Below are 11235 nucleotides of genomic sequence, written 5' to 3'. Positions count from 1 at the left end.
AGGGCTTTCCTAGTGTATATGGTAAGCATAGATATCTGTGGCTCTTTTTCATACCGGGAACAAAGGCCATGGGCTAGTGAGAAGGCTCAGTGGAGAGAAGCACCTGCCACCAAGCCTGCCAGTCTCCGCAGGACCCACATGGTAGAAGGGAAGCTTAGTCCCACGGGTTATCCTCTGACCTCCACACATGCAACCAGGGCACATGCATCATGAACAAGCACCCACCTCCACCTCCATACACAATCACAAAATAAGTAACAAAAATGTGATTTTAAAAGGCTAGTATTTATGGGGCGGGAAGGGGTGGTGGAGAACACCAACGTTTTACGATCTCAGAGTATTCTGAGGTAAGAGACATGGAGGAAATATGTTATTTTTCTGAGTTCACGTAAAGATACAAGGATCAGCTGCACTCTGGGAAGCTCTTCAGTACCCCGCCTTCTCTGATTTCTAGGGAGCCCAAGGCACCTGTAGTAGTTAGGCTTGAAGGGTCCATTCTTGTTGAGTCCCAGATACTTGGCTTGTTCATCTGTCAGCTCTGTCAGGTGGGCATCGAAGGTGGGCAGGTGTAGGCTTGCCACGTACTCATCTACAAAGACCACAGACAGGGTAAGTAGTCATGCTTCCTGCGGGCTCTTCTCCTTAAGCTAGGCCTTAAAAAACTGGAAGACATGTTCTAGTTCTTGGAGGTGATGGAAAATGGTTGACTTCTGCTCTTAGGTCCTCCTCATCTCTAAGGAATGATTGCCTTTAGCTTCAATTCCAGTGACTTGACTTCCAGTGACTCTTTCCACCCTGAAGCCTTTTCCCCAGAAAAGAAGAAAATTATGGCACAGCACAGGAGTTAAAAATGGGAAACTCAACCTTTAGTTTTGCCTTGATATCTATACTACACTATACTAGAAAACTATATTTATGTCCTAGAAAAATTAACACCCATGGAAATTGGGGGAGAATCTAGAAATGTATGCTTTGCTTTAGTAATTTTACATCTTTTGAATATACTGTATTTACAGCTTCATTATGACTACTAAGAGACTATAGACTGCTCTATTCATTTTATTACTTCACACCCTTCCAAACTGTGGTAGTTTTTTACAATTTTGTTTTTGTTGTTGTTCGGTTTTTGTTTTGTTTTTTTTGTTTTGTTTTGTTTTGTTTTGGTTTTTTGAGACAGGGTTTCTCTGTATAGCCCTGGCTGTCCTGGAACTCACTCTGTAGACCAGGCTGGCCTTGAACTCAGAAATCCGCCTGCCTCTGCCTCCCCAGTGCTGGCTGGGATTACAGGAGTGTGCCACCACACCCAGCTGGTTCAGTTCTTTTGAGACATGATTTTTTTTTTTTATGTAACCCTGGCTGTCTCGAAACATACTATGTAGACTAGGCTGGCCTAGTCACAGAGATCCACATGCCTCTGCCTCCTGTGTACTGGGATTAAAGACCTGTGCCACCATACCAGACCCATCCAAACTGTATTAAAGGGACAATATAGCAAGTTGTACCAGCAAAACCGAAGCTGACTTAGTTCCTGAGTTTATAAACATAACGTATCTCCCAGATGACTGAGATAGTCTCTTTAAAAGTTTAAGACAGTTTAGTGTTTCTATTACACCAATCACCCATATAATTAACTCTTAACAAGAACCTATATCCCTTAAAAAGCTATTTAGCACCTTAGAACTGGAATAAGCCAGATATCACAAGGCCAGAGATAGTCTTTTTGGGGAAATACTTTCCCCCTCCTAGAGATTTTTACATGCATGATGCCTTAAAAGAGAAAATGTTTAATCAGTTGGTAGGCCAGGCATGATGATATATGCTGTAATCCAGACTAAAAACAGGAGTGAATTCAATGCCAGCCTGACTACATTGTGAGACTCAGACTCAAAGCACACAATGTGATGTAATGCAATAGGCCCTAACAAAATAATTCTCAGGTAGGTATTCCAAATCATAGCAAAATGCAAGACCCTCCCTAGAAAAACCTGTGTGAAAATGACACAAACCACCTTGGAATAGAGTCTAGAGTCCTAGCTCCTAACTTATATGACAAAGATAGGTCTTTCCCCTCACTCCCCACCCACCCCAAAGAAGTCAATGCCTCTGAGCTTATGACAGTGAACTAATTTAGTAAGAATGGGGAAGAAAGAACAACTTACCCATTTTCTTGGGTAGCAGGTACACATCTTGCTTATAGCGACCCTCAGGAGCATTGTAAAGTTCTATCAAGGCGAGAGCCTAAAAAAGCAGAAACATGAATGCTGATATGCCTTTCAAAGCTGTGAAGCCTGGCTTCTCTGATGACCCTCTTCAGGCCACCCCTGTCCCACTGCAGAGCTTACCTGAGTGGTAGCAGTGATGGAGAGCACAAATGTAGGCACTGTGGAGCAGCTGAGATTCAGTAGACGGCCCTGGGGACCAAAAGGGAAAGAAAAGGGCATAGTGATAGAAGAATGACAGCCAACATCCCATTCTTTCCCAATTGAGATTGCTAGATAAAGAGGCACTCTCTCCCTCCCTCCCTCTTTCTTTTTTTCTCTCCCTCCCTCCCTCCCTTCCTCCCTCCCTTCCTTCCTAAGATAGGGTGTCCCTCTGTAGAGCTTTGGCTGTCCTAGAACTTGCTATGTAGACCAGGTTGGTCTTAAACTCACAGAAATCCTTCTGCCTCTGCCTACCAAGTGCTGGGATCAAAGACATGAGCCACCATATTTTAAATGTTTTAAGATTTTTATCCAAAATGTACTTTTAACTGATATATCAAATAAAAATTATACTACTTATAGGATACCATATAATGTTTCAATACAAGAGTACATATATCTATTTCCTCAAACACCTATCATCTTTAAATCCTTTCTTACAGCTTCTCAAAATGTCCAGTACATAACTGTTATCTATAGTCACAGTATGCTAACAGTATGCCAGAACCATTTACATTCCTAGCTACCTAAAACTCAGCATCCACTGATCAGCCTCTGCTGAATCCCAACTGCCCAAAGTTCCAAGCCTCCAGCAATCATGTGTGTGTGTGTTTGAGATAGAGACTCACTATATAACTGCAAGCTGGCCTTTAACTCTCAATTCTCCTGCTTCAGCCTCCTAAATTGTTGAGATTAATGCCTGACTTAACAATATTTATTCTTCTCACTTCTATGAGGTCAATGTATTGGACACAAGGCTCATAAATCCATTGAATAGTGGTATTCTGGCTTACTTGGGCATTCTCTTGTTGATTTATATTTATTTGATATTATAAATCATGCTAGATTTAACCTTTTCTTTTAGTGATGATAGTCTTATTGTGTACCCCAAGCTGCCTTCAAACTTACTAGGTAGCCAAAGCTGATCTTGAACTCCTAATTCTCCTGTGTCCATTGCCCGAGTGCCAGGACTACAGGCATGCACCACCACTGCTGGCCGTAACCAGTGCTTATAGATTACACACATTGACTATGCATTGCTTGTCTATGCCCGGCTGACTTCACTTAACATTATGTCACATTAACAAATGACAGGAGCTTACTTTATGGTAAAACAGTGTCTGCTGCATGTACCACATGTCCGTCAGTCAGTCCCACTCCCAGGCTCATAGCCTACAATGAGGAAGGGAGCGCATGTATCTGACAGGCTGATTTGTTTTCTCGTGATGTGTGACAATAGAATTACGGGAACACACAATAGTTCTATTGTTAAGTTTTTGAGAGGCTCATCCTGTTTTTCATAATTTATCTTTTATTCCTTTCATAATGGTCATTCTTATCAAAGATAATGAGGTAATACCTCACTGTGGTTTAATTTCCATTCTCCTGATGATTAGTGATGCTGAACATTTCCCCCTTTGTATGTTGGCCATTTGCATGTCTTCTTTGGAAATATCCAAATGAAAGCACTGAAAATTTGATAAAGATCTCAATTTCCAGGACTATAACAAAGGGATAAAAGCACTCATAGTACATTGATGACTGTGCAAAGGCTTGTATTTCTCTCAATCTCTTCATTCTCTGTAGCAAAACACCCTTCTTCTGCGGGTGTTCTCGAGGCCGTCTTAGGAAAGGATGGAGTCATGGCAAGGGGCAATCTCTCCAGGCTGGGAGGGAGACAACTATGGATTTAGGAAGCTGTGAGGATTTCTGTGATTCTGTTTGTGTCTCTGCTGCAAAGGCAGGCAGCCTTGACTTCTGAGTGGACAATAAGGACAGCAAGAGAGCTAAACCCTGCCCCATGCTGTCCTTTCTTGCTTTGCTGCCTGACTACTGTTTCTGCTCAGCTATATAGCCAAAAACAACTTTAGTGCCAGCTTTTATCACCAAAATTGCTAGGAGGGACCTCCCAGGGCAGTTTAGAAATGATGCCAGACAGGGGTTTGACGTCAAGGCTATTAATAAACATTTAATAACCTGTCCTTCGCCTATCTATACACTCGCCTTCCCAGACATGCCCTAAAGCAGGTAAGAATGTCAGCTAAATATGGACAAAAGATAAAAAGAACAGTAAGGACTATAAAGTTGGCCCTATGTATCCCTACATAAGGAGATGCTGTTGTTTATATTTTTATATTTGGTTTCTTTGATAATAATAAGCAAAACCAAAGGAAACTGAAATCTAGGAAAAGCCTTTTTGTCCCCTGTAATTTGGGGCCTTTCCTTGAAAAGAGAAAGTTTCATGAGAAAAACAAGACACACCCCTATCACCCAGGAATCCAAGGACAGATGAGAGATCCTGCACTATAGGAAAATGATAGGAAATGACATAAAGGCTACAAGGGATCAAAGTCAAGACTAAGTGTGCAGGCCAGTGGTGGCTCAGCAGGTAAAGGGACCTGCTGCCTGCCAACCTGAGGAGACCCATATGGTGGAGAGAACTGACTCTTGCAAGTTGTCCTCTGACTCCACAAGCACAAGAGATAACGTGTACATGATACCTCCATCCCACCCTCCCCTGAAAGAGAACTGGAAATATGTAGCTCAGTGGTGGAGCTCCTGCCTAGCATGCATGCATGTGTGAGGACTTGAGTTCAGTTCCTAGCTCTGGGAAAAAGGAGTATGAGCTAGATGCACAGGATGGGAACCATCCATCACTCAGCATTAGCAGAATAAGCTGGGTACCCACTACATAGCTGGCTCAGTTCATCAGTTCAAAGACCCTAAAATAGAGACACTGGCAGCAAAGACATGACTTTCCCAAAGCTTACCAAGACAGTCTGAGTTACAGCCAGGAATACCTACTTTGCTTACTGATTAAACCCCACAAAAGACATTCTTTCTCTGTGAGCTGCACTGACTCTATCTGCTAACTCCTTCCACAGTAATAGTCATCATCTGACTCAACCTGCAGAGTGACATGGAGACAGGATAATGGTTGAAAGTAAGGAACCAGAATAGGTTCTTAATTGCTCAATGAAAAGATCTTTCACAATTATAAGTAAAATCTACTGGTAAAGTAGTTAAACTTATGCTTAAGAGACAGAGTTGAAAGGATCAGGGAACACGCGGGGGAGGAGGGAAGGGGAGCAGGGAATGGCAGTCTCTCCTGTCAGTGGAGTAGCTCCTTGTCAGCCTCAGTCTTACCTCTGCCAGCAGTACTATCCTCTTGCCATCAGGCCATATCACATGGTCAACTTGGGATCTTACTCTCTCCCAGGTCAGTTCTGGTGTCCGCAGGCTGGCCTGAAACACACACAGTGAGAACATTATTAGCTGTGGCAAGTCACCCACATTGGGGACAGAAAGAAGTTGAAGGGAGCTATTTTAAATAGCAAGTTGAAAGAAGCAACCAACATGCCAGATGGAGAATACCTGTCCTGGGTTGGTTAGGGCTGTTCCATTTCAGGGAATTTAATCTTAGGCCCAGCCAGGGAGGGATCCCTCAGGAGGTCATTCCACAACATATATTGTACGCCCACTCTCTGCTGAGCACAGTAAAAGGTGCTATGGGAAATACAAAAGAAACCAAAGGCATGGTTTCTGCCTTCAAAAAGCTGACATTTTAGTTGGGGACACAAAACAATACATATGTGAGAAGAAATACAAAGCAACATGCAAACAAGTGCAGAATACTATGGTGCAAACGGTATACATAAGTGCTGAAGAGAGAGACAGATGATCAGAGCCAAGTGGATTAGCTGGAGAAAGCCGAATGTCCTAAACAGCATGCTGGGGACCACGGTTCTGCCCTCGTGGCCCAACATCCCGGTCTGACCTGCTCAAAAGGCTGGTTTACCCTACAGAAGCTCTGTGCCCTAAGTGCAAATGTGAGGTAGCTTTCAGAAGATGCAAGTGGTAGAGTAAAGCACCCAATGGCTCACCCTCTTTCCACTTCTGTGTATTGTGTATTCAAAGAACAAAAGAAAAGATGGGAAGTTCATTATCAGCAGCAATGAAATGTCAGTCACAGGCTTGCAGACTTAGGACAACTACTTCCTTCTTCAATTAGCAGTGGCTGAAACAGAAAGTGAGTCCATATTCCAAAGCTACCCCATCTTATTCATCTGGTAAAACTGAAAATACTGGTAAAAAAATATACTGCCAAATACTAGACCTCAGACAAGAGGGACATTTTAGTTACATGGTAATTCTAGGCACTGTAATAAAGGACAAAAACCAAGAGAAGATTGTGAGCCATTTCTGCAGAGACAGTATCTTTTCATTTTTAAATTTCCAAATTCTCTTTAGATATACAATGGAGTGCTCAATTAATGCTTAGACAATCATTGTCTCTCTCTCTCTATGGAAATAACATTTGAATAGTGCAAAAAGACATATAATTATATTTTAGTGTATTTAGAACTGCACTTATTCATGCTCTGGATCAACATTTCTTTATTAGATATGTTAGATATGCAAAATTTGAGATATACATTTCACAAATTGATTCAATTGTTCTAAAGAGCTATTTGGCAATAAGTACCAAAATGTTATAGATAACTAATTTTTATCAATTAGTTTAATTTTTAGACTCCTATAACAAATATTTATTCAAGTCAAGAATTAAAGTGCCTAGGAATTTTAATATAAACCAGGTGTAGTGGTGCAAGCCCTTAATTCCAGTACTTGGGAGGTGAAGGAGAATCAAGGGTTCAAGGGGTCATCCTAACATTACTCATACTAGCAAATAAGCATAGACCAACAGAGAATGACTAAGTAAATCAACTCCATTGGGTATTAAAAAAAAAAAAAAAAGAAGAACAAGAAGATAAAGAAGAAAAGGAAAAGAAGAAAAGGAGGACGACATGGGTGTAATGATGATAATCATACCAACAACAACGACAGAGGTGTCATGTGTGGCTTAGCGGTACTACTCTTGCCCAGCATGTGTAAAATTCTGGATTGGATCCCCAGCACCATAGATTAAAAGTTATAAGTAAAGGATGTGAACAGAGTTAAACTAATTGAAGCAAGTGGACAACTGAAGAAGTTAAGGAAAAATCAAAATATATCCTTTAGCCTTTAAAATAGCATATGGAGATGACCACCTTCTGGCCAAAGCACACAGCTCCACGGTAACCCATGCATTTTATATTGAGATGAGATGGTAAGTAGTTCAGAATTTTATTGTTTCATATCATTAATCTTCCAGAGGAAAAACAATCCTGGTGACTGGTAGCAAAGAACTAACAACATGATCCTGAGAGTCTTCCATCTTAGGAAGTTCTCTTTGGGAAGGACATGGTAGAGTCAAGGAAGGGAAAACTGCTTAGAACGTAAGAAAACAGTGCCGAGAAGAGGCAGTATAGCAAAGGCACAGGAACGGCTTCAATAAGGGCCAAAACCCTTGAAGGTCATTTAAAAAGAGGTTTAAAAAAATACTTGGTTAACTTATCTCCACCACTCTCTAGGGAGGGTCAATGTCCTCATTGTGAAGGTGTCTGTTTGACAGTCCTGCTCCCTAAGAGCCTTTCCTATCCTATGGCTGGGACAAGAATAGCTCTTAAAAACCAACCAATTGGGGCTTGGGGAGGAGGTCAGTGGTAAACGTGTGCTTCGGGGTTCAATGTCTAGAACTACCACTTTAAAAAGGGTGGAGGAGCACAGAATTGGCTTTTCTGTGAATCTGCACTAACCACTCTACCAGGAAGAGGGCTGCTTATGCAGATATGGGCTCCAACTGTGGGCACATCCCCTGTAAATGTATTATGCCTACACATACTGATCTTATAGGATACCGTCCCCTCCCCCCAGCCCTACCCTGCAGGGAGCACAGTTGTGGTTCCAGTCCTTTAAAACAGAATCAATAGCAAGACCTAAATAATTCTTTCATTAGAGAAAGTCCCTGAAACCATGTGTATATAATGCTTTTTTATCACTTGAACTACAAAGCTGACAATCACACAGGCCTTCCACGTGAGACAGGAGATATGTGAAAGAAAGAGCTGACCACCGAGTAGCCTACAGCACTTCTCCAGTGTTCATCCAATTCATATTTTTCAGGAAAAAAGTACAGCTTTCTAAGTGGATAACATTTTTCATGACCTATTCTTTCTTGAAATATGCAGCAAGCAATATCTTAAAGTTAGGTAAAACCAAAAATTCCTACCCAAAAGAGGAAAAGAAAAACCTAAGTAATTTTTGGTAGAGGGGAGCCACACTCAGGGGCTCTTACTGCACTCGCAGCCCATGAGCTTGGAGCTCTCTAGGTAGCCCAAGCAGGCTTCAACTCCATCCTCCTACCTCAACCTCCAAGTACCATGATTTATTCTAAATTTTGATCACAAAACTATCTGGCTAGTCAGTAGGTGGATCTCTGAGTCTCTACAGAGTGAGATGGTGGCTCAAATACAAAACAATACAAATCTAGCTGGGTAAATATTACACTGTAACACTAATTTGATTTATAGAGAATTTCCTAAGTTTTGGTTACAAAAGATCAATTATCTATCTGGATGAATATTTACCAAATAACTTTCCTACACAAGAAACATTAGGTGATTTACAGAGACTCTCACGCCTTTCTTCACATTTTACACCTAACTGGTTTAGCAAATCCCACTGGTTACAACATTGAGTTTTATCAAGTCTACTGTTTACCCACTGAACCAAGCCAGCACCTTCACCCTTTCATAGTTTCCTGCTGTCCCCACACCTACTCAAGCCCAGACAGTTTTCTTTACCCAAAAGCCAGACTGGTTTATTAAAAATATTTTGTTATTTATTTGTTCAAAACTGTCCAGTAGCCTCTTTCCTATTTAGATAAAACTCTAGATGCTATGGTCCACAAAGCTCTGCCTTCCTCATGGCCTCCTTGAGCTGCCTCCTCGTCCTCACCCGTCTGTTACTGTCGCCAGACTTTATCTTGAAACAATTTACATTTATGTATTTACTGATCTACTTATTTGTCTTTGTGTATATGTTGGCACTTTCATGGTATGTGTGTGCAGGTCTGCAGGTCAGGGATCACATATGTACAGGAATTGATTCTCTCCTTCCTGTGGGTTCCAGGGATTCAACTCAGGTGGTCTTTAGGCTTGGTGGCAAGGGCCTATACCTGCTGAGCCATCTTGCTGGCTCTACCACAGCTTCTTCAGCTCTTGCTATCCTGTTTTGTTTTGTTTGTTTCTTCTTTGCAGTGGTGAGGCTGAACCCAGGACTGTGTGCAGTCATCCCAGATAAGTGCTCTGCCTCTGAGCGGCATTCCCGCCTGACCATTTTCTCTGAATACAGGGTACTCACACATCTTGCATTTTCTTTCATTCAGCCTTCCCCACCCCAATAGTTTATCCACAAAATACCCTTCTTGGCCATTTCAATTAGAAGAGTGCTCTCTCTTGCCTTTCACTCAATATAACACAGACAATAACTGTTGACTTAGTTATTATCCATTTCCCACACAAGAATATAAAGTTCATGAGCAGAAGATGTTGCTCAATGCTTTTACTTCATCTAATTAAAACTTGGTACAGAGCAGGCCAAATATTCAGCATATACTTGCTAAATAATGACTGAACATCCTGGTTCTAATTATTGGCTGAGTTTGCTGGTTTTTGTTTGTTTGTTTTTTAGTTAGGATCTTATTTATGCAGCCCTGGCTGGCCTTGAATTCCTAGCAATCTACTTTAAATTTTGTTTTACATGCTCTGTGACAGTACCATCACACATTAATTTAACTTTCAAAAGCCCTCTGAGTAGCATCTTTTCTGAACCACACCTTATGCCATGAAGAACTCAAAGAAAAGAAAGGAAAGAGATGGCTCTTGGCTCCTGATATAGCAAATATGGCGGGGGGGGGGGGTCTACCTAGCAATAATGGCAAAACCAAGCCTAGTTTCAACATGTTATCCAGGATGATCCTTTTAAAGTAAAAGCCTTCATATTAAAACTAAGCCAGATTAGAAACCCTACAATGGCCCCCTGATTCTCTCAGAATAGAACTGTTTTTAGAGTGGGCTGTTAGGCCTATCACCTCAGCCTCATCCTTCCTTCCCTGTCTTGTGCTCACCATGCCATCTACACCAGCCTCCTTTCACCCCTCAAACAGCAGGGCTCCTTCCGCCTCAGGCCTTGTGGACCAGCTACTGCTTACAACGCTCCTTACCTAGAAATCCACATGACTGACCCTTTTGACACTGGGCTCACAGTCTGAGCTACTATTTAAATAATGGCCTAGTTCTTCAGATGCCCTCTGCCATTCTGTAGTTCTCTCTTCTCTTTAGAATTTTACTTATTTATTATGTTAAGTTTTTTGTCTCACTCTCCTCAATAAGCTCTATGAGGGTAGGAATTTGTTATATTTTCTGACTCCAAGTATCTAGAACTGCAGCTGGCATACAGCAACCATACAGTAATATTTGTGATTGAAGATAAATGGTCTTGTGACCTTTATTCTGAGAAATTACTCATGTCTAGCCCATCTTTAAAGGGAAAACTAGGCCTTGGAGTCAATACACCTGAATTATTTTGTTTTGTTTTGTTTTTCTGAAACAGGGTTTCTCTGTGTAGCTCTGGCTGTCCTGAAACTCACTCTGTAGACCATGCTAGCCTTGAACTCAGAGATCTGCCCGCCTCTGCCTTCTAAGTGCTGGGATTAAAGATGAGCACCACCACACACACTGGCTCAAATACTTGAAGAATTTTGTGCTTAAATTTCATTCTGAATCAGTTGTATGACTTACCAGTGTACTTAATGTCTACACTTCTCAGTTAAAAGTTAAGACTAACCCTCCCAGGGGAGTCAAGGGCATGGAGTGAATAAAAGTAAAGGTGCAGAAGTTAGATGGCCGCATCCTTTATTCAGAGCTTCCTG

General features: G+C 41.6%; 1 protein-coding gene across 9 annotated transcripts in view; it reads right to left on the bottom strand.

Annotated features, from left to right (window-relative positions):
* Positions 1 to 11235, bottom strand: part of Ahcyl2 (adenosylhomocysteinase like 2) — a 148771-nt gene that overhangs the window by 3345 nt on the left and 134191 nt on the right. For all 9 annotated transcript variants that reach the window (XM_029478363.1, XM_021164572.1, XM_021164573.1 and 6 more), the window contains 4 exons: positions 5568 to 5666; positions 2343 to 2411; positions 2160 to 2238; positions 469 to 589 (listed from right to left, as the gene is read on the bottom strand). In XM_029478363.1, coding sequence (XP_029334223.1) covers positions 469 to 589; positions 2160 to 2238; positions 2343 to 2411; positions 5568 to 5666 — 368 coding nt within the window. The remainder of the gene's footprint in view (positions 1 to 468; positions 590 to 2159; positions 2239 to 2342; positions 2412 to 5567; positions 5667 to 11235) is intronic.

The sequence above is a fragment of the Mus caroli genome, chromosome 6 (assembly GCF_900094665.2).
Source record: "Mus caroli chromosome 6, CAROLI_EIJ_v1.1, whole genome shotgun sequence".
Lineage (NCBI taxonomy): Eukaryota > Metazoa > Chordata > Mammalia > Rodentia > Muridae > Mus > Mus caroli.
This window is presented reverse-complemented; position numbering and strand designations above follow the sequence as displayed.